General features: G+C 38.8%; 1 protein-coding gene across 1 annotated transcript in view; it reads left to right on the forward strand.

Annotated features, from left to right (window-relative positions):
- Positions 1–1145: 1145 nt before the first annotated feature.
- The window catches only part of PPP2R2A (protein phosphatase 2 regulatory subunit Balpha), an 85598-nt gene continuing 62260 nt past the window's right edge, over positions 1146–24483 (forward strand). Inside the window, exons 1-2 of the mRNA XM_055300123.1 lie at positions 1146–1444; positions 3428–3502. Coding sequence (XP_055156098.1) covers positions 1438–1444; positions 3428–3502 — 82 coding nt within the window. The 5' untranslated portion in view covers positions 1146–1437. The remainder of the gene's footprint in view (positions 1445–3427; positions 3503–24483) is intronic.

Consider the following 24483-nt stretch of genomic DNA (forward strand, 5'->3'; position numbering starts at 1 on the left):
AGGTTTTATTTACTTATTCATGAGAGACACAGAGCGAGAGAGGCAGAGACACAGGCAGAGGGAGAAGCAGGCTCCACGCACGATGCGGGACTCGATCCCGGGCCTCCAGGATCACACCCCGGACCGAAGGCAGGTGCTAAACCGCTGAACCCCCCAGGGATCCCCCATTGATGCATCTTTCTTTTTTTTTTTAAATATATTTTTTAATTTATTCATTCATGAGAGATACACAGAGAGAGGGGCAGAGACACAGGCAGAGGGAGAAGCAGGCTCCCTCCCTGCGGGGACCCCGACGTGGGGCTCGATCTCAGAACTCCGGAATCATGACCTGAGCCAAAGGCAGATGCTCAACCACTGAGCCATCCAGGTGTCCCCGGTGCATCTTTCATGAAGTACATACACATCCCCTCTTGGCCCATGACTGGGGTTCCCGTTTTCTCCCCCTTATACCTCTCCACTCCGGCAAATCTAATAATAACAGCAGCAAATTCTTATCACGGACTCTAAGTCATTTCGTCTTTGAAACCATCCTACGAGGTAGGATGGAGCATTCGGCAGCCGGGCGGCCGCTTCCACTCCTCCATCTTCCAGCAGGACGGACCGGGGCCACTTTTTCGGCCACGTTCTGCGGCTAGCAAACTCGGTTTTCCGTCCAGAAAACACTGCACCGCTCTCAGTGGCCAAGGACTGTCGCCTCAGTTCCCGGGGCCCGGGAGAAAGTATTTCATTCACCCAGACGGAGCCGGCCCAGCGGCGTCCTTCTCGGGGCCGCGAACTTCCCCCCGGGCCGAGCCGCCGAGCGTGCACCCTTCGTCCTTTGCTGCACGGGCCACGGGGGTCACTAGTTTAAGGAGGCACACGGCGGGCTTGGAGACGCAGCATCGCACGAACCCCCGGAGCTGCGCGCCTGGAGCCCGCCCCGGAGTCCGCAGAGGCCACGGCGAGGCTCCCGAGCACCCCGCGCGGCAGAGGGCGCGGCGTAGAAGCCCCGCGGGCCCGCAGGAAGGGGCGGGGCCTGGAGCCCGGCCGGCCGCTCCCCGCCCCTCCCCCTCTGGTCTTCGCCCCGCCCCGCCCCGCCTCGCCCCGCCCCTCCGGCCCGGCCGCCCCGCCCCCGGTGACGTCACTGGCCAGGCCAGCCGGCGCCATTTTGAAAGTGGAGTCGCCTACCCCTGCCGCTGCCGCCGCCGCCGCTGTCGTAGCTGCCGCCGCCGCTGCCGGAGAAAGAGCGAGAGCGGGGAAGCCCCAGAGTGAAATCCACCATCCTGCTGGCTCGTCTGCCCGCCCCTCCTTCCTTCTCCCCCGACCCCCGCCCTCTCCCCCCACAGGTGCCATCCGCCGCCATCCGCCCTCTCTACCCCCCCATCCCCAGGTGAGGGGGGTGAGTTCAGGAAGCAGAGACCCCGAGGAACCCAGCAGGGTCACCATTTGCAGCGCAACATGGCAGGTAAAGGAGAAATCACCCCCGTCCACTGACAAGGCACCGCTTCCTTCCTTCTCCCTCCATCACCCCCTAGCGACCGCCGGCGCCTCCCGTAGAGCCACGGGGCGCCCCTCGGGTCTCCGGGAATTGGCCGAGCGGGGTGGGGTGGGGGTGGGGAGGGCCGGGGGGGCGGGGGGTCGCTGTGATAGCGGAAGGGCTCTGGAGCGAGGGCTGGAGGCTTGGCACGGGTGGGGGTGGGGTGTGTGCTGGCGAGCCGGGGGCAAGGCGTGGGTGGGGCGGGGTGGGGGCGAGTGCCGATTCGTCCCTGCCGCTTTGGGGCCCGCTCCCCTCGCCCCCCCTCCTCCGGCCAGCCCCCCGCCGCTCCCCGGGGCTTATTTTAAGCGCTCTTCCTTCATTTAATTCCTATTTTTTTTCCTCCCCTGCTGCAAGCCTTCTGGGTGTTTATATTAATGTATTTTTGCCCTGAGAAGAGTGCTTTACAAGTTAAAATACAATGGGGACCTATGTGTATTCCCCCCCTCCCCTCCCCTCCCCTGCCCCCTTGCAACTGTGGGTAGGTACGTCTATTTTTGAGACCGTGAACCTAAATTTTTTTTTTTTTTTCGGTCTCGAACTAGTTCCCTTTCGTTTCTCACCCTTCGTGTCCAAAGAGTGCAGGGCCCCCTCATACCCCCCAAGTTGCATGAAAAATGTAATTTAAACTTTGCGTTTTCGTGTGTTAGTTTTTTTTTTTTTTTTTTTTTTTTTTGCGCAGATGTCCTTTTCCCAAAAGGGTTTCGTAGAGTTAGTTAAAATAGTTGTGGAGTTCAGTGTTATAAATAGCCAAGAGGAGAGAGAGATGTAGGTAAAAGCCTGGTGCGGTGCGGGGCGGGGGTTGAGGGGGGTGGGTGGGAAAGGATGCATACAGAAAAACCAGCTTGGAATATTTAGCCAGGAAGGAAGGTGAAGGAAGAGAAAGGTGATTGCTTTGAGGATGATTTTTTTTTTTTTTTAATACGTTTTGATGTCGCTGAACGTCTTCCTTCTTTTAGGAGAACCAATTCTAGAGCTTGATTCACCCCCATAGAACCAGGACATTTCCTCCCTCCCCAGTGCTTGGGAGCGAAATAGAAACATTCAGGGACTAAATCAATTTTCCATGCTTCTCCCAAGATTTAGATAAGAACCTTTAAATGATAAGACCTTTAAGAAAAAGTTGAGGTGTGTTGGGTTGGACTTAACGTCTTGCTGTAAATAAGTTGGCTCTTTGGCCTTGTTGAATGATTAAATGGAATTAAAATTGTTTTTGCACAAATGACCACCAACTAGTGAAATTGTTTGCAAGGTCCTTTGGATTCTGAGGGATAAGGTGAAGGGAGGCAGAGCAAGCTTCCTCTGACAGTCTCTACACCCGCATTTTTTTTTTTTTTCTCGTTTTCTTTTCCTGTCTGGAGCCAGTGATTTGCTGGTAATGAAATGCAAAGAAATGGGTGGTGAGTGTTGTGTTTGCTGTGTGTGCGCTTTGGCGATTGGGTTCATATGAATCATTACTCCTCACCCAGGCAGTAATGTTCCTGAAGTTTTCTCTTCGTTCCATGTTTTATGGTAGTTTAACCTTATTAACCCTTCTGCAGGTTTTTGTAAATAAGGAAAACTGTCTTAACTTTTGGTATTTACTTTTCTCTGGTAGGTCTTGAGTGACTGTCAGGCTTTTGCTGTATTTGAGGGAAGGGCAAATGGAAGTTTTGAACACATGCACAATGTTAATGGTAGCACATGGCCTTTAAATATTTCATACCTGGAATCTCCCCCCCCTTTTTTTTTTTAATGCAGTACCAACTATTGGAGACTAACCTTCTTCCAAATTAGTGCTCTGGGCTGGTTGTGGTTGTATGTGTGGGCAGTAGTAGGCTATTAGTATCATGCCAACCATGGATACCATCTCTGTGTTTACGAGAGTAAACATGAACAGAACTCAGTTTTAATTGGTATGTTTTCTTTTTCCAGGAGCTGGAGGAGGGAATGATATTCAGTGGTGTTTTTCTCAGGTGAAAGGAGCAGTAGATGATGATGTAGCAGAAGGTAAGAAAGCATTGAATAATGCAAAATTTGAGTATGGAATCTTCAGAATCTTGATTATTGAAGGATTTCCTTGTAGCTAGTTTAAGAATATACTGTGTTTATTGTCTGACCAATGGAGGAACAGTTTTAAAAGTCACCTTTCTGGAAGACATTCAGTCTTCTATTTTTAATACCTTGTATTAATAATACCCTTATTATTAATACCTTGTATCATTTTTTATCTCTATTAAGTGAAAGGAGCACTAGATGATGATGTATATAAAACTTGTCACAAGAAAAATCTAAGGTTCATATGGTAAAGGTTTCTTGACTGTAAATTTCCTGTACAAATAAGTGGTGATGCATTTTCATGTTCGTACGTCAGTTTTAGACAATCGTGTTAAAATAGGCGTCATCAACGTTTAGCTCAGAAACATTTTTGAATGACTGTCATTCATTTTTGGGTAAGATTTTTAGTGTTTAACTGGCATACTTTCAAAGTGTGGTGTTGACATTCTGTGAAGAAATGCTGGCTCAAATGATACATTTTATTGTAAGGATTAATTTAGATGGATAAGGAAGCAACAATGCTGTAGACATATAGCATGGCTTCTGGGGAGCTTATTCTTGTGCAGTTGGAAGCTGGGTTTGATCAGTTGAAGTACTGAAGTCTTAATTCTTTGCCAAATTTGTTTTATTAGTGTATTTCAAAAACTTAAAAAGTTTTGAAACATTACAGTTTTGCACTTAATTTGAGATGGTCTTAGGTGGTGGAGGCATTATTTCCCATAAAGTAGTTGTGTCATTTCATTGTTCAGAAATATTTATAAAGTTTGGATTTTAATGGCATTCTGTCTTGAATTACAGTAGGAATTTCCCAACAAAACTAAAATGAATTAAAATGTCCTTTTAATTTAAAAAAAATTTGTCTAGTGAAAATTTACAAATCTCTCTTTAGGTTGTATTGTCCTCCTTTTAAGATCCTATTTCTGACCTACTGTCTGCAGTACTGTTTGTTTTGAGGATTTCTTCAGGTGATGGTAGGATGATGGCTTGTGTTGAGCCAGTCAGATGCTTGGATTTGCCTGTGTCCCTGTCATCCTCAGTGAAGTGTCTGATCAGCTTGATGTGTCCTTTTTGGAGCCAGTTGGCATACATTGTACTTGTGATACTTCACAGAGCAGTATCACATTTCTTTTCTATTGAATCTTCATCTTTTTCAGATGAGATATCAGAAGCCTTAGTTAAGAGACTCACTGATGGTCACACAAATAGTGCAAATCAAGGTTTTCTGGTGAAGCTTGTGGTGGTTGACTTGTTGAGAGAAATCCTTTAAGTTCAAAAGAGGACTCGTGTTACTCATTTTATAATTCCATTACCTGTTGAATATTAGGCACTCAGATATTGGATCATTTATTCTTTGCTGTTGTATAATACTCGTTATGAGAATGCTATATACGTGGAAACTATTCCTGGGTTAATTTCCATTTATTTTTTATATCAAAGATATGTTGAGCTTCGTAAATATTGAGCACTGGGGCTGCCAGGTATCTGGGACATATACCCTGCCCTGAAGGAGCTCATGGTTTACTTGCTAAACTAAGAAGGCAGAGAGACCACATAGATTTTATTTAATTAGAAGAAATTGATGGTTCTAAACTTACCTAACTGAATTAAATGATAGTTTGTGATATGTATGATGGAATCAGTTGTAGTTTTCTTCTGCTGATACTTAGTAGCTACATTTTGCTCATTGATGAAATACTTTTTTTTTTTTGAGGTTAAATAACACTTTAACATATAGTGCATTCCTAGTGTCTTAACATGCTGAGGTTTGGTATGTATATTTTAGTAAAAACATGACTTAACTCTAGTACTTCTGTTTATGCTGCTGTAGTATTAAACACCTAATTTTCAAATTTTACTTTTATTTTTTTTTTGCATACTGTAGTTTTGCATGTCATAGTCTATTATGTTTGTTACTAAGGGAAGGTTTGCTTTTCTTAAATAGGATGAATATGTTTCCCCTCTTGTTTTAGACTGTAAACTCTAAACAGGTTACATCTAGCTAAATCTTCAGTTTAGCTTGCCTGTTTTCTGTTAATGATGCATTGCAGCTTCTTTCCCATCAAAGGCTCCAAATTGTCTTTCCCCTCCTACATGCAGTAGCTGTCACAGCATACCATTTTTACTTGTAATGCTTTAGTCTTTCTATACCCACTGTCACCTTAGTTCAGGTTCTTAGTATTTTTCATCCAGGTTGCAGTAACTTCCTAAATGATTTCCTGCTTCTTGTCCTCTGTTCTGCTTCTAAGTTAATCTTAAATGCTATCCCATTTTTATGTTCCTCAGAAATCTTCAGTGGTCACTGCTTCCCCAGGATTATAAATTACATTCAAGTATTTCAGCCTAGAATATGAGATGTTTCACCAGTATGACCCCTGTTTCTAAGTTCATCTGCTAAGAGGGTTTATGATCCAGCTAAATGGATGCTGTTCTTCAAATCCTGTACAGTCTTACTTTTGGGTCTTTGCTGTTTCCACCTTGGAATGCCTTACATACATTCCTCCCACAGTTTATTGCTTTTATCAGAATTCTTCAAGTCACATCTGTAACTCTTCTATTTATCTTCCTTTTTTGGAAGTATTTTAAAAAATCTTTCTTCATAGCGCTTTGTATTTATAACTTATCCTAAACCTTTGCTGTTACACTGTGCAGGACTAATGCATCTTTGTGCTCTATGCAGAACATCTATACAAGCTGCTATGCTTAGAACAATGCCTGGTGCATAGTAGGTGTTGAGTAATTGTTGAATGAAGGAATGTGTTAATATTATGAGGCTTTGAAGGGGAAAGAGATACGTTGAAAAGAGGATTGTGATATGCTTCTGAAAATCATGGATGTATCCACTTGGCAGGCTTTATAACTGGATTGATGTTATACAGCTGTGTAATGGGAAGAAGTTTTTATCTTGGTGACAAACGAGTGGTTTCTGTTGTTCTTTAATCTTGTTAATTCTCAGAGTTGTTTTAGGAAAGAAACAGTCCAATGTTATTACTCCTGGTAAGTTAAATTGTGTGGAAAAAAAAAAGTTGAATTGTGTGAGAGATAATGGGCTCTTTGGGGGACTGAATTTAGAAAGAAGTCTTTACTGGACTTAATTAAGGCTCAGTTTGTCATTAAGTATATTGCAAAAGTAAGAATTTTGATGTTTTACCAAATATTCTGACCTTTGGCCAATGTAGGCTCTTACTGGGATACTTATTCTATGCACACATCTCTTTAGGCACTTGAAGTGGTTTATCTTTGGTATAGCCACTTGTCTAGAAGGGGGAGGTACTAAAATCTCTATCACTCAGTCTCACGTCCTGCAGTTTTCCTTTTAATCTTTGTGGTAGTGGTAATAAGATTTTATCATATTCTGTAATTGAAATTTTTCCTTTATTGACAACTTGCTCTAATGAGACAGTGCGTAGTTACAGACACTGGTGCTAGGCCACATAGTTTGAATCCTACTCAGCCCTCTGCTACCTTTGTAATCTTGGGCAAATTAACTCACCTTTGTGCCGTTTTCCTCTCTAAAATGAAGATCACAATAAAATCTTATGGTGTTTTTGTGATTTTTAAATGAGTTAATATGCATAAAGCAGAAGCCTGACACATAGTAAGGGTGTTATAAGGATTTAGCTGTTATTTTTTTGAACACTTATGGCAAATAAGAGTTGGAGAAGGAGAAAATTGGGAAATTGTTTTTAAAGGCTACTAAGGATTTCTTCTCAAAGTGGGGATGGTATGTATATTTTACACATATTCTTTAATTCCAATGACACATAGTTCAGAAAACATTCGAAACTAAACCATAGCCTTAGAGACACATATTAAACTGGTAGGTAAAACTCTGAAGAAAAGCTACAAAATAACTGCTATAAAAGCCAGTATGTGGTGGTTACCTTTAAGTGATAGAAGGGAGTTCTTGGAAGGGAATCTGGGGGCCTCATGGAGATGGTATCCTGACTGGGTGACAGTTGTACTGATTAACTGATTATCCTGGACATTTTTCTTTTCTTTTCTTTTTTCTTTTCTTTTCTTTCTTTTCTTTTCTTTTCTTTTCTTTTTAATATTTAATTTATTCATGAGAGACAGAGAGAGGCAGAGACATAGAGGGATAAGCAGGCTCGCTGTGGGAAGCCTGATGCAGGACTCGATCACAGGACCCTGGGATCACGACCGGAGCCAAAGGCAGATGTTCAACAACTGAGCCACACAGGCACCCCCTGGACATTTTTCTTTTGATTTTTGATTTTCTGTATTTGTTAGATTTCACCCCAAAAGAGTGTGCTTGTGTTTAAATCAATACTGTATTAAAAAAGGGTTTAGAGTGAAAACTGGCAATCCCTACCTTCATCTACTCCCTAATCCTCCCTCATCCTTCTAAAGGCGATTATATTGGACTCTTTCAACTGTATTCCCTAGTGCTTATTTTCTTGTGAGTGAAATGATACTAATATTTCTCATCCATTTTATTTTTTTATTTTTTTATTTTTTTATTTTTTTTTTTAATTTTTATTTATTTATGATAGTCACAGAGAGAGAGAGAGAGAGGCGCAGAGACATAGGCAGAGGGAGAAGCAGGCTCCATGCACCAGGAGCCCGATGTGGGATTCGATCCCGGGTCTCCAGGATCGCTCCCTGGGCCAAAGGCAGGCGCCAAACCGCTGTGCCACCCAGGGATCCCTTTCTCATCCATTTTAGACTTAACCAGGTGACTTTCCTCTCTAGTAGATGAAGCTTAAGCTGTTCCCCTTATCAACCCCATGCCCCAATGTTTTAACATATAGTATGGTTAAATTAGAAGTTGGTGCTTACATTGTTAGGAGCATGCATATGTTCACTGCTGAACCAAGACTACTCTACATTGTTCCTCGTGTACCAGTTCATTTGTCCTAAAGCTAATAATTGCCCATTTTTAATTTGCCTAGTTTTTTTTTTGTATTTGCATTTTGTATTTTTATTTTTTTATATTTGTGTTTTTGTTTTTTTTTTTAAGATTTTACTTATTTATTCATGAGAGACAGGGGGAGGGGGAGGCAGAGACACAGGCAGAGGGAGAAGCAGGCTCCATGCATGGAGCCCGACGTGGGACTCGATTCGGTCCCTGGTCTCCAGGATCAGGCCCTGGACTGAAGGCGGCGCTAAACCGCTGAGCCACCTGGGCTGCCCTTTATTTGTGTTTTTTAAAAAACACTTTGTTATGGGAGATTTTGAACATTACAGAAAATGTGTGGAATAGTGCATTGAATCTCCATCACCCAGCATCATCAACCCATGGCCGTTGCTGCCCCTTTTATACATCACTTGATCCCTTTCCAGCCCTTTGTATTTAGTAGTAGAAACATTACTGATTTTGTTTTTAAAATCAGGATTCAACAAACTAGAAAACCAAGGTCATCAGTTTAAAGTGTTTAAAGTGAAACAAAAATAATTTTTCCTAATGATTTTTTTTTTTTGCGGTACCAATACTTAGTAATCTATTATTTGCTTAAGTTTTAGTTGTGGAAATATTAAAAATTCAAATACATGTGGATAATCTGAAGTGTGTAATTTTTGGTTAAACATACAGAACAATTGTTATCATTCAAGATGGTTAATGTAAATTTTCAATATTGTTGACTATTAAGTAATAATTTTAAATTTATAATATTTTAATGCAAGTATGTATTTCCTTATCTCCATTATTTAACCTTAATTTTTTATAGGAAGTTATTTTAGGATATGGTTTTATTACATAAAACCTTGTTTTTATGAAACTTGGATCCATATGTATTGCATCTTAGAATGCTTTGATCTTGTTTATTTTTGGTAGGATTTAGACCAATGGACTGATTTTCTTGGGGGGGGGAGTTCAGTAGTAGAGTCTAAGTAGTCCCCGAATAAAGACCTGATAAATAAAATTGTGAAAAACAGTTTTTGGAATATCACATTAAATTTAATGGTTTTAAATGTCTAATGCTACAGTATAAAAAGAATTTAATATCATCTGTGTTCTGTGTTTCTTAGAGTGGTATGCATATTAGATTTAGGCACTAAGGCCAATCAGTAGGAAAAAATTGTAGAACCCTGTTTTTTGCAGATTTCAAAATACAACAAAACCTAATGACCCATGGTAGAGGCCTCATTTAACATTCTTGTATCACACATGACAGTCCTTGCTCTTAACACTGGTATTACTGATAGAAGTTCCATACTCATGCGATACAATCACTTAGTGTAAAGTTGCCCATAAATAATGTGAATGACTCTCTAGTATTAGGCAGTATCCTTTTTTCTTTTAAGATATTACATCGGTATATGCCTGGTTTAGTTGAATTGCAGAAAGAAAACTAAGCTATATTTTTAAGTTTCTTATGTCATTAAATGGGGAAATTGAATAGTTGGACATAGATATTTTAGCTAATCTCAACTATGATCTCTTTTCCCCTGAAGTGATAATGGAAATTATAATTGAGCAATCAAGGATCCACAAGTTGCTTTCTTAGTAGAAGTAAATAGAAAGTCTTGGTAATTTCTAAATTATTACTTTTCTTTTAAATAAATAATTGAATCTGATTATTACCACTGTATAGTCAGTATGAGGAAGAGATGGCCTGGTCATCTTAAGTAGTCATAGCAGCCAGAGTTTATTGAGTGTTTAACTATGTGCCAGGTACTTTTTATACTTTAGGTGCTTTTTATATGTTTCATTAAACTTCACAAAACCTCTGTGAAATAAGTAAATGCTGTTTTTCCATATTACAGACTTGGAAGTTTAATTTATTAACTGTGTGTCTTTGAGCGGGTGTTGGAACCTAGGATTCATGCTTCAAATTTAATTTTCCTTTTAATCTCCCTAATGTAATTTTACTTATTTCAAAACTTGCTACTTTTTTTGGTTAATGTGAAGGTGTTTGAGGTTGTTGGAATGTGACTTATTTATAACAGAGTTACTTATAATGCCCAGTGGATTGCAGTTGTTTTGAAGTAATTCAATTTGGAGATTTTCTGGATTTTTCTAACAGATTTTTTAAGCTAGGATGTGCTGTAAGTGGGCTGTACAGGCTTTATAAACCTTCTGAGGTTGTATGTAAAGTTGTATGTACTTGTACATAAGTCAGCGAGAGTCCATAACTATTATCGAAATAGCTATTTTAGAGTGTGGTCTGGTGACTCCTCAACTCATTCAAAAGGTGTATGAAGTCAAAACTGTTTGTATACTAATATGATATTTGCCTTTTTGACAATGTTGATATTTGCAGCACTGGTACAAAAGCAATGTGGGTAAAGCTGCTGGTGTCTTAGTGTGAATCAAGGCTTTGGCACCAAAAGGTCCCAGTAGTCATGGTAATCTATACCATGTACCAGCAGTTTAAAAATGCCAGTTTTACATATGAATGTTTTTGGTGAAGCAGTAAAAACTAATTTTATTAAATCTTGACTCTTTGAGTACATGTGTGGTAAACATTCTGTGTGACAAAATGAGGTACACCAAAGCACTCTGCTACAGATCAGAATACGTGTTGTTTGGAGGAAAAGCATTCGTGCGCTTATTTGGGTATTAAGTTGAACTAGCTATCTGCTCCTTTCATGGAACATTATTTTTGTTAGAAAGAACTACTGACAAGGGATGGTTATTCAGATTTGGATATTTAGCAGACATCTTCTCAAATGAACAGTGAATTTGTTGCCTCAACGGACACAGTCTTTGTTGCCCATGATGAAATTTGAGCTTTCAAGCAAAAGTGAGAATTTTGGAAAACCTGTTTCGATCATCTTGAGTTGGATAACTTCCGAATACTTAAAGATTTTTCAGATGAGATCAGTAGTATTAATGACTAATTTTTGATGAAATGTTAATGAAATGTATCAACGTTTGGAAGCTCTGAATATCTGGATGACTCTGAATCGGTGTTTCACAACTATCCAATGCCTGTGATGGTAAAAAAATGCATAAGTAAAAGTGCAAGGTACAGCAATGGATATTAATGTAACAGACAATGGTTTCAGATTCCACAAACTTTTAAGAAACTACCACTTGTCCAGTTTGGGTATAGTATCAAAGGAATATCCATACTGCCTAAAAAGCTTATTAAAATACTCCTACCTTTTCAATCACATACCTGAATGAGGGTGGATTTTCTTTGTATATTTAACCAATGCAATGCAGTGGAGTGTGTTGGGTGTAGGAGTGAAAATCTAGGTGTCTTTCATTTAAGCCACACATTAGATTTGCAGCAATGTAAAACAGTGCCATTCTTCTTGCTAATTTTTTGCTGAGGGTAAAGTCATTCATCTTTTTTTGTTAATGTGTAGGGTTTATCAATATTTTTTAATTGATAAGTATTTTAAAATTCGTAAGGCCTTTGGGGTCCTCAGATTTTTAGTGTAAAGAAATCACTGCCATCTAGAAATAGCTGACAGCCATTGGTTTAGTCTGGTCATAGGTTTCACTGTATTAATGCTTTAAAAAAGTCTCACAGACCACAAGATAAGTGATCAGAGCAGTCTGCTGCTTTTGTGCATGAATATCTGAAGTGATATTTCCTGTGACTCGATATTGTTGTTTCAGCCTATTCCCTCACTTCAGATACCAAATTAGATGTACCTTAAGCTCTTTCATCTGGTGATTTTGGTGAAGGAAGGATACTTTTAGGATTTTAAAATACCTATTTTTAAACTTAACCTCCCTTGCAGAGAGTACATACTATATTTGTCAAAATACTTTGGATCTAAAAGGTTTTTTTTTTTTTTTTTTTAGGGCATTTCCCACTATCTGCTCAGTCCAGTTAACATTAACACTTACTGTAGGATTACTGAGTTCCTCAGAGCCTGGTGTGCTGCCATTTCTGGTTGCTGCCTGGTTATTTGAAATGAGTTGGTGACCTTGGAATTGTGTTTTATTTTGAGTCCAACATGTAGCACTTTGATGTGTTTTTTTTTTTTTCTTGTAAGAAAGGCATAAAATTGGCATTGTAATTTTCTATTTCCCAACTCTATTAATTACTATAGGGAGGAAAGGGAAAGAGGACAGTGTTTTCTTTAAATTTTACTTTTTTTAAAGTTTGTTTATTTTTTAGTAATCTCTACACTCTGTGGGGCTCAAACTCACAGCCCTGAGATCAGGAGTCGCGTGCTCTTCTGACTGAGCCAGCCAGTCACCCCTAAATTTTACTTTAAAGTACAGCATAGGGGATCCCTGGGTGGCTCAGCGGTTTAGCACCTGCCTTTGGCCCAGAGCGCGATCCTGGAGTCCCCGGATCGAGTCCCACGTCGGGCTCCCGGCATAGAGCCTGCTTCTCCCTCCTCCTGTGCACTCTTCGCGCGTCTCTCTCTCATAAATAAATAAAAAAATACAGCATAATTCTTAAAACAGTTGCTGAATTTCCCATTCTAAGAATGCAGTATCAGCCTTTTATTGCTTAATATTTTCAGTATTTTTTTGGCTCTTTTTCTACCCTTTAGAGAACGCTTGTCAAAGTACTGTATGCCTTTTAAAACTAGCTACACCAGTTTCCCATATGCGTTTAAATGTCAGGTTTGTTAAAAAAGAAACAACTAATTATTTTTAACGTATTTAGTTAATCTTCGTAGTTAATTAAAATGTCACCCAGGTCTTTGCCTGAGTCATATGTGGAATCCTTGGCAAATCATGATGGAATGCTTTTCTATAAGCCACTATACAAAAGAGGTTATGCTTTTGTAATTTTTTGTTTCTTTTTGTTGATTTCCTTTTTGAATGTTTCAATATCAATTGGGATTTTCTCTTCTGGAACCTTTGAATTATTTCTTTTATCCAGTTCAAGGAGGTTCATGGACCAGTGACCCTACTTAAAAACCTCTGCTTTAACCTAAAGTTTTGCCTGTGGTTATGTGCCTGCTGAAATTTGGAAGAGTTGAGGATATTTTATATGGAAATAATAGCTTTTGGACTGTATTCTTTTTCTTAGGAGTCCTCTTAGTACTTAATGTTCCTGCTATGATATTAGAGGGATGAATCTTTTCTAAGATACTGGACTTGACAGATTTAGTATATTCTCATCTTTTTTTTTTTTTTAATTAAAAATTTCTGTCTCTTTAACCGCAGGTAAAATCATTAGAGGAATATATTGGGTTTTGAATCAGTTTTTTGTTTTATACTTAATTCAGAAGAAATCTAAACTTCGGTAGCCCATATTAAGAGAGAAACCAAAGTATAGATAAAAGAAATTGATGAGAAAATTTTCTAAGTTTTCTAAAGATCTGGGAAAATGTTAACTTTTAGAACCTGGCATTGTAGGTAGGGTGTCAAGTCTCTTTTGTGTGAAAGTGGAGATAGAACCTTCTTGGTGTTACCTGTCTTTATTTTTTCCAGCTTACCACAAGAGTCCTATGGGTCTGCAATAGATGTGTTTTTAAGGTAGCATAAGAGGAATCTTGAATACATTCTTGTTGGCATATAGATTGGGAAGGTTGTAGGCTGTAAATAATTCTTGTCAAATTCTTTAGGGATGCAGCATGCAAAAATGGTTATGGGACCTGGTAGTTGAGAAGGGATTGCTCCTAGTCTTTTTTCCCCCTTGACATAAAAGGAGAAATGATTCTTTTCTAGTGGCAGAACCAATTCTTCAAGCAAACTGCTTCTTAGCTTTTAAAATAAAAAAAAATTTTTTAAACATTTTTAATTGTTAAAAACCCATAACAAAGTTTACCATATTAACCATTTTTAAGTATATACTCGAGCATTAACTGTATTCACATTGTTGTGAGGCTATCTCTAGACTTTTTTCATATTGCAAAAGTGAAACTGGACCTGTTTAACAGTTCCCCATTCTCTCCTCCGCCCCTGGTATCCACCATTTTGCTTTCTGTTTCTATGAATTTGACTACTTTAGATACCTCCTATAAATGGAATCATACAGTATTTGTCTTTTTGTGGGTGGCTTATTTATGTCCTGAGGTTAATCCATGTTGTAGCATTTGATAAGTTTTTCTTCCTTTTTAAGGCTGGATGATACTATGTTGTATGTACATACCACATTTTGTTTATCCATTCATGCGTTGATAGACATTTAGGTTGCTTTAACTCTTTTTATATATAACTGGGGTTTCTGTGGGAAGGAACAGCAGAAGTGCTTCCTTTAAATGACTGGAGGTGGACAGAGCCCTGGATGGAACATGAAAATACCAGAATAGAAGATGATAATACAGATTGGTACTGCTGTGCTACATATCTGTTTATCCCAGATTAGCAGTTTTCAAACTAGAACTGGATTATTTTATTTTGTAGGCTATTTCAGGATAGGGTTAAACAAAGTCTAAGTTTTTGACCAAAGTTCTACTTCATTTGTTTTGTAATTTCTAGTTTAAAAATAGAAAATCCCATGGATTTTGTAAATCACGTTTCATTATTGTAAGCCTCTTTATATTAACAGTGAAGACAACCAGTATGTTATTTCATACATGTTTTAATTAAGCAAAATCTTCATCGTGATAAGAATATTTGGTAACTGTATTGTTTTTCTTTGTAATGAAATTGTAGATAAGGAATGATCAAGGTTGTCTTTTTTGACATTATTGTCAATTTCGTACCCAAGGACGGGACAGTGAAGCTCAAAGTTGTGCAGTGTTAACCTAAGATTGTGAGTTATTCTGTCTGCTTTTTAGGCTTCCATGTTGCTTTTCTGTGGTTCAGTTTTTTAAAATACTATTTGACAAAAAATCCAAATCTCTGATTTTCATAGGGAAAGAGTAGAGAACTAAGGTGACACCTTACTTAACTTATCCACAAGTCAGCAAGAATATGTTGAGTGCCCCGTGCTGTGGAGAATGTGAGGCCATAGCTTTATATATCCTTCACTTTAGGTATATTATGAGGGTCAATTTTATTACGGTAAGCCTTTTCCATCACACCTTCTGACTTCTGGTATTAACCTGTCCTCATTACTGGGAGAGTCTTGGCTAATCCTATGTAAAAAATTTACAAGTGATGTTGGAATGTGAGTAATAAATTGTTTTCTCTCTTCCAAGTTGACATGCTTTTTGATACTGAGATGGTGCTGTAGTATAAATACTTGGTTGTTCGTGGCGTTAAATGTGAAAGAATCACACATATCTCAAGTTTTTCTAAGACATGACTCTTTCTGTGGTTTTAAATGGTGTGAGTTGAATTTATTAATGAAATTATTGGAGATCTTTCCAGATAAATGTGGTAGCCTGTAAGCCTTTTTCTCTCTTCCCTCTATCCTGTGTGTTTTAAGCCTTCGTTTGATCAGTTTGGCAGTTCCTTAAAAAGTTAAATACAGATTTAACCATATAATCCAGCAATTCTCTTCTTCAATGTATACTTCAGAGAACTTTTACATGAATGTTTGTAGCGACATTACTTATAATAGCCAAAAAGTGGAAATAGACCAAATGTCTGTTAATTGATGACGAACAAAGAAAAGGTGGTGGTGTATCTGCACAGTGGAATATTATGCAGCCATAGAAAGCAGTGAAGTGCTGTTACATGCTGCAACATGGATGAACTTGGAAAGCAGTATGCTGAGTTGAAGAAGTTGGTCACAGAAGACCACATATTATATGATTCTGTTTATGTGAAATATCCAGAAGAGACAAATCTATCAAGACAAAATAGATCAGTGGTTGGTAGGGCCAGTGGAGGGTGGGTGTGACTGCCAGTGGGTACAGCATTTCTCTAACTATGTGATGAAAATGTTCTGGAATTAGATAGTGATGGTTGCACGATTCTGTGAATGTAGTAAATACTGAATTGTACACTGAATTTGACAAATGAATAATAGTAAATAAACTTTTTAGATTACTTACACTTACAGATTGTCAATCCAAATAGTGCAAGAGGTATAGAGTGAAAGTATGTCTCCCTCTTAACCCCATTCTCCCAGGTTCTATGTCCCTAGAGATAACTGTCACAAATTTCTTACATACGGTTTCATAGTTGCATGTTTTTAATTTAACAGAGCATGTTTTAGCATTTTATTTGAAAGTGGGGAAATACATTCCAGAGATCCATGACAGGCAAAGTATGTATAGGACTTCTCTTAGAGAGGATCTAATGAATTGCCTAAGTAGCTACCATTTTCTTTTAACTGTCCTGTGATTTTTTTTTTTAAATAAGTTTCTCAGCTTTTTTTTTTTTTTCAGCTTTTTTTTTTTTTTAAAGATATTTTTATTTATTCATGAAAGACACAGAGAGAGGCAGAGACATAGGCAGAGGGAGAAGCAAGGCTCCATGCAGGGAGCCCAATGTGGGACTTGATCCTGGAACTTCAGGATCACACCCTGAGCTGAAGGCAGATGCTTAACCGCTGAGCCATCCAGGTGTTCCCTGTCCTGTGATTTCTATAGCTGTAGTCTGGAAGAGTTGCTGAGAAAGTTGTATGTGTTTGGGATGTGCATCTAGATGTACAATTTAGTAGACTCTACAGCTAAGTAAACTTTATGAAATACTCTGTAATAATGAAGTAATAATGTCTAAGGTATCCAGATCTTTAAAAATAATAATTTGGGTCCATTGATACCTGAAGTCTGTCTCTTACTTCCTCATTAAACTAGACCTTGCATTTTCTCCATTTGAATCTTATTGTGCCTGATGTGATGTTTGAAGTGACTAGGTCTTTTTTTTTTCAGGTGATGATTTATAACTAAATTACATATTATAAAGTAGGCTAGATCCTAAAGACCTACTGTGTCTTTTTTTCCCCTTCTCCTTTTGTGTCTTTTTGACTACTCAGTAAATACTTAGCTCCTTTTGTTCAGATGTCCACCATCTCTAATTCTGAACCAGATTGCTTGGAAATTTTGTTAATGTTGTGTAAAATGCCAGAATGTCATGATTTTTGCACTGCTCAGGTTGCTGTTAATACAGTTTCATCAAATTCTTCTGTGGTATTTATTTAATATTAAGGATTTTTATTATTTAAGGAAAAATAACTCCGTATAAACATAAACATATTTTAAAAGTAAGTGCTGTGCGCCTGGGTGGTGAAGTCAGTTAAGTGTTGGACTCTTGATTTTGGCTCAGGTTGTGATCTTGGGATCGTGGGATCAACCCCTATATCGGGTTCAGCTCCGAGTCTGCTGTAAGACTCTTACTCCTTCATCCTGTCCCTCTGCCCATCACCCCTGTGTTTGTGCACACATCCTCTCTCTAAAATTAATGATGAATCTTTTAAAAAAAAGTACTCAAGAAACTTAGGTAACTGCCAAACCAGTGTTTTGCGTGCGTTACCATTTAATCTTCGCAGCCAGCCTCTGAGGATAGGTATTATTTATTATTTTCATTTTGTAGATGAGGAAATCAAGAATTAGATAAAGTAACTTGATCAGGGTCACACAGTGGTAAGTGGGGGAGCCAGAGCAACCTCTTGGCCTTGGTTCTTCTGACTTTAGAACTACCATAAGTGGGATGCCTGGGTGGCTCAGTGGTTAAGTGTCTGCCTTCAGCTCAGGGCATGATCCTGGAGACCCGAGATTGAGTCCCGCATCGGGCTCCCTGCATGGAGAGTCTGCTTCTCCCTTTGCCTCTGCCTCTCTCTCTCTTCTGTGTGTCTCATGAATAAATAAAAAAAAATTTTTTTTAAAGATCCAGAAACAAAGGAGGACTACTGTAAGTAATCATATAATCTCAGCATTTTTAGATAAGATCTATTAACATTTCGACCTAGATCTGTTCTTTTTCTGCTGTGAATATGTATTTTAAAAATTAGCGTTACATGTGTAGTTTTTTATAATGCTTTTTCCCCGAATTAACATCTAAGAAGATAAATGGCACTTCTACTTAATTTGGGCAATAGCTTTTGCTGCTGTAAATTTATGATGAACATCCTTGTGAGAATCTTACTACTTTAGGGTATATTTCTAGAAGTGGAGTTGCTGGTCAGAAATGTGACCTTTTTTGTGGCTTAAAGAATGTATTACTAAATTGCCTTAGAAAGTTGGTGTTGATTTTCATGTCAGCAGTGAATAGGAGTTACCCATTTCCTGATCTGTTGACAATGTCTAGCACAATATTACCATTCAGTACAATTTTTTTTCACTTGTTTGAACATGTTTAAGTATATAGAATCTGTTCATGTCCTTTGTTATTCTTTGTGGGTGCTTTTCTTATTCATTTGTAATAGCTAAACCCCTACCCTCTCTCATCACCATAACTGAGCAAAGTTGTATGGAAGCTCAGAAACATAATTTGGGTCTAGAGTAGATGGGAAAGTCTCTCTAAATGAAGTGATTTTGTCCGTTTTTGGCAGGCAGTAGAAGGCAGAGGGTAAGAGAAAAACATCTGGGGTAGCCCCCGTGGCGCAGCGGTTTAGCGCCACCTGCAGCCTGGGGTGCGATCCTGGAGACCCTGGATTGAGTCCCACGTCAGGCTTCCTGTATAGAGAGTCTGCTTCTCCCTCTGCCTGTGTCTCTGCCCCTCTCTCTCTATGAATAAATAAAATCTTTTTTTTTGAATAAATAAAATCTTAAGAAAAAAAAACGTTTGAGAACTATTAGTTTTATCTGCAAATGGGCATAATTAATAGTACTTACATTGTTATTCAAATAATTGAACGTACTTGAGTACTCAGTTTTGGCATATACTTAGTGCTCAGAAAATTTAGTTGGTGCAGTTACTTAGTTATTTAATGCATGGTCAACAGATTAACAGTTAACAGAGTGAATGCCTATTCGAGTCCACAAATCAAGATCAACTAGTTTTTGAGATTTGGGGCAGGTGATAGGCACTTTGAATAAATATATGTTGCATTAATGAATGCAGCTTTAGCTTTGTTGAGTTAGGAATTTGGGGAATCCAAAGACAGAAGTAGGAAGATTTGGTTCATCAGAATTTGGGTTAGGCTGGGGTCTGGCACTTTGACTTAATAGTTTAATTTACAATAAAAGTTCAAGCTTGGGGACACCTAGGTGGCTCAGTGGTTGAACACTGCCTTTGGCTCAGGGATCAAGTCCCACATCTGGCTCTCTGCACAGAGTCTGCTTCTCCCTTTGCCTAGGTCTCTGCACGCCTCTCTCTCTCTGTCTCTGTCTCTTGTGAATAGATAAATAAAATCTTAGAAAAAAAAAAGTTCAAGCTTGTTCTTTAATTCTTTTGTTTCATTTTCCTATTCTCAAGTTCCTCCATTGTTTTGTTCTTTCCTGTGATTGGATACTCTGCATCAGTGTGGGGGCTTTCAAAATACACTAGAACCATAACATCCTTCATACTACTAGTTTCATTTCCCCTAGCTGATAGGAGTGGAGTTTGGGGGCACCTGAAAGTGTGCTCTCAGAAAAATCCCATTAGAAGTATAGACCCTTAACTGCAGAGGCTCTTTAAGAAGTCCTGTTCTTCTTCCCCTCTAAGGCAGTGAGTGTTCTGTTTCTGTGATGATCTGAATCCTTTACCAGACCTTGAGTAGGCTGATGAATATATGTAGAGCCCATAAAAATTACTTTACAGGAATCTGAAGAGAAGGCACATTTTATTGTACCAGTGAACACCCTTCTATCTCTTTGATTCCTTACTCAGAAGTGCGCTGTGTTTTGTCAAAGGAATTCTATCAGCTGGATATCAGTACTTCCCAAGCTTTAAGTGCTTATGGATTTCCCTGAAATCTTGTAAAATGCAGATTATGATTCTGCTTGTAGATCTGAGGCGGAGCCTGTGATTTTTCTTTTCTTTTTTTTTTTAAGATTTTATTTATTCATGAGAGAGAGACAGAGAGAGAGAGAGAGAGGCAGAGACACAGGCAGAGGGAGGAGCAGGCTCCATGCAGGGAGCCAGATGTGGAAATCGATCCTGGGTCTCCAGGATCACACCCTGGGCTGAAGGTGGCACTAAACCACTGAGCCACCTGGGCTGCCCTGATTTTACTTTTCTAACTCTGGTGATGGCCATGTTGTTGCTACTGCTGCTCTGTTGGTCTACTACACTCTACGCTTTGAGGGAAAAGGCAGTTTATAGCCTTTTTTAAGGGAAGGGAGAACAGGTAGGTAGTATCTTAATTCTTTTACTCAGATGTAAAGAATAGACAGACTGAATAGATTCATTGTTGCTGTTCTCACATCATTTAACATTTGTTCAATAAATGAATAAACACCTCCTGGGGAACTTTATACTGTTTAAAGAGCAGCTTGCATCATGGTGTACTACTAGTTAGCCACCCCTAATTGTCAGATTAGATTTGTGCTTGTATTTCAAATTTAGCTCAGACTGATATCATAGTATACTTAAAGGTTTATTTTTGCTAGTGATTTGCCTTTTAAAATAGATTGTCCTCCTAGTGCTGTGAAAAAGATGAATTTAGGAAGTAAACTCTTCATTCCTTAAGGTTGTTTTATAATCTTTTAACAGATTTTTAATAAGTATAAATGATTAACTTTTTAATTTTTGTGATTTTTTTCTATGTGCTTCTTTAGTCTTGGAGATACCTTGTCAGTCTCTAGTCAGGATTTCTTTCCCTCCCCAATCACCTAATCTTATTTTAGTTTAAGTTGATTTTCATTTTATTTGTATAGCTCATGCATGTACATAGTTCAACAAGTAAGTAATTTCAAAATGCTTATGAAGAAAAGTAAAGTGACAGTTTTCTGTCTCCCTTACCTGTAAAGTTCCCTTTAGGGAACTAGGTAAGTTCTCTCCCACCTTGAGTTCCCTACCCAAGACTTTCAGCTGATCTCCTCTGGTATTTATTTTCCTATTTCTAAACAGTATGTTCCTACAGCTGTTCATTAATTTTAGATGTCCTCAGATGTAAATGGTAGCCAAGAATTGAATTATGTTCTACCCCTCTTACTGCTCTTATACCATTATTGTTTGAACTGGTGTTTAAGGTTGTGAGGCTAAATAATACCCTCCATTACCCCTCAGATCGACATCCTCATCTTCAGAACAAGTGAATTTACTTTATATGGCCAAGGGAATAGAGGTGCAATTAAAATAAGGATTTTGACATAGGGAAATTATTTTGGATTGTCCTGGGCCCTAAATGTAATCACAAGGATCCTTACAAGGAAAAGAGGGGTAGGTAAGATCTAAGGAGGAAGTAGTACATGTGATAGTAGAAGCAAGAGGTTGGAGTGTTGCAGGGAAAGGGTCACTAGCCGAGGAGTAGAGGTAGCCTCCTGAAGCTAAGAAAGTAAAGAAACCAGATTCTTCCTTGGAACCTTTAGGAGTTAGCTGATACGTTGAATCCAGTGAAACTGATTTTGGGGACTTCCGGTTTCCAGAACTTTGAATAAATTTGTATACTGGTAAGCCACCAAATTTGTGGTAATTGGTTACAGTTGCCATAGGAAACTAATATTAGAATGGATGCTGTTATGTCCATATACTTGTTCACTGCTGCCAGGTATTGAATAGGATTATATCCTTTCTTCTATGACATTATTTTCTCTATGGGATTAATAATGACCTTGTTTTTCAGTTGTCTTTTTTTTTTTTTAAGATTTTATTATTTATTCATGAGAGACACACACAGAGAGGCAGAGACACAGGGAGAGGGAGAAGCAGGCTCCATGCAGGGAGCCTGATGTGGGACTTGATCCCGGGACTCCAGGATCACGCCCTGGGCCCAAGGCAGGCACTAAACTGCTGAGCCACCCAGGGATCCCCTCATTGCTGTTTTCTTTGTGCACCTTTCAATATAATTTTCTACATGGTCAAAAGAATCAGGTAACACACTTGCACGCACACCCTTTCTGGAGTTCTCTGTTATGGTATTTCAATCTAAAGTGATTTGCTTTGTTTTCTGTGAATCCATCACTAAATCATCCTTTGGTTTTCTGACAGGTGACTCAATCTCCTGTCGGTATATTGAAGTATGTCAAATGTTCTATCAGTTTTACTTTTGCCTTGAGCTCTATCCTTCAGTTTGGTCTGGCTTTTTTTTTTTTTTAAGATTTTATTTATTTATTCATGAGAGACACACACAGAGAGAGGTAGAGCCAGAGGCAGAGGGAGAAGCAGGCTCCATGCAGGGAGCCCAACATGGGACCCAATCCCTGGTCTCCAGGATCAGGCCCTGGGCTGAAGGCGGCGCTAAACCACTGAGCCACCCGGGCTGCCCGGTCTGGCTTTTTTTTAAGTTCATTGGGTAGTTGTTGTCCTTGGGTTTTCCTGTATTATTATTTTTACTTCCCCATCATAGGGATTCCTTTTGCTTTTTCTGTGTTGGATCTCTTTATTCCTGGATCCCAAATCTTTTCTGTTTTTGGTTTGCTCCCTCATTTTAGTGGTGCACAGCATCAGTGTTTCATGAGAAAGATTTCATGGGTGATACAGTTTTTGAGGTCTTGCCACCCTGGAAAAGAGGTCCTTATTCTACTTTGCCACTTCAGGGTTTGGCTGGTTATTGGAAATCATTTTTCCTCAAAATTTGGAAGGCATTTCTTTTGTCTGCTGGTGTCCATTGTTGAATCTGAGAAGCCTAATGTCACTCGGTTTACTCTTCTTTCTATTTGGAATGTGCCTTCTACAGGTTAGTCGTGATTGGGCCCTTTCAACTTGTGGATTCATTTCTTCCAGTTTCTTCTCTGTTTATGTTCTTTCTGGAACTCCTATTATATGGATTTTGGGCTTTTTGCAGTTTTGGTTTTTTTTCCAGTTTTTTTTTTTTTTTTTTCTTCTCCTCTACATGTTTTATGTTCTAGGAGAATTCTTCAGTTTTGTTGCCAACTCCTTTACTGATTTTTACATTTCCAGTTTATGTTTTTAAGAACTCTTCTGTTCCTTTTTCAGCAGTTTTTCTTTTTGAGCAGATTAATTTTTTTAAAAAATTTTCTGGTCTTGGCATTCCATTTCTTTTAAGCTTCCTTTTTATTTGTGTCAGCAGACTATAGTATGTGGCAATACTTGGTTGTCAGTAGCATTTAAGAATGAAGCACTAACTGGTCTTGATCTCAGGGTGGTGAGTTCAAGCCCTCCATGGGCTCCACATGGAGCCTACTTAAAAAAAAAACAGGAGCTAAGAAGTAGATTGGAAATGCTGTGTTTACTGAGAGAGCTAATCAGTTGGCAGCTTCCCAGTAAGGTGATGAGCCAGGGACTCTCGCTGTCTCAGTGTGAGAAGGAACTTCCAGCCTCCTGTCTGAGGGGGAAGTATGTATGGGGGGGTTATACTCAAGCCTGGCTTCTGGCATTATGGGAGCCAGGAAGATAACTGAGTAGCTCATTGTTTAGTAAGTGTGCTCTCACTTAATCTTTCAGTTTGGTACTTCATCATTATCCTCAGCTCCAACTCTTGTCTTCTCTGGTACAGATACTTCAGAAAGTAAAGCAGTTCATTCTTGAGAGTGGGTTTCCCTGCATCTTGTACAGATGTTTTAACCAGGAGCAGTGTTTTGAGCACCATCCCTCACTGTTGTCCTTTCCTGGCCCTTTGCAAGGTCTGCTGGGTGAATTGGCTTGCTTCTCCTTTGCAATGGCCTTTTGACTCCTTATTGCATTGCTCTTTTATTCTGTAAGTTATCTATTTTCCATCACATTCATTGTTGTCTTCCTTTTGTTTTTTTTCCTGCATGCTCCTTTGCTCTTACTGTCTTAAACTGTTTTTACTCCTTTATTGTCATTTTAGTGGGATATAGAGTGGAGAAAGAATGGAGTTTTGACTTTAACAAGCGTATCAATAAAATGTTTAAAGTTTCCTTCGTGTCCCAGAACATTTGATAATCGCTTTATCTACCATGAAACAGGAGAATTCACAGAATTCATATTTCTTTTTCTATATAAAAGTAAGGTCGTTTTATTAGATCTAAATTCTAAGGTTCTGTACTATTGTTTTTTACTAAGTTTTGGAGAACTGGAATTCTTTCAAGTATAGTAACAGATGACAAAAGATACTAACTTGGATTTTCAAATCTAAATTTTAGACACCTTTAAGGAATCAGCCAAAAGCAGTGAGATTTTAAAAATTTTATTACCATTTGTAAGTTTTGGAATATATTCTGATTAAATTCTATAAGGAGTGGGTCTTTATTTACTGTTAAAA

This window comes from Nyctereutes procyonoides, unplaced genomic scaffold (genome assembly GCF_905146905.1).
Source record: "Nyctereutes procyonoides isolate TBG_1078 unplaced genomic scaffold, NYPRO_anot_genome, whole genome shotgun sequence".
Taxonomy (NCBI): Eukaryota; Metazoa; Chordata; class Mammalia; order Carnivora; family Canidae; genus Nyctereutes; species Nyctereutes procyonoides.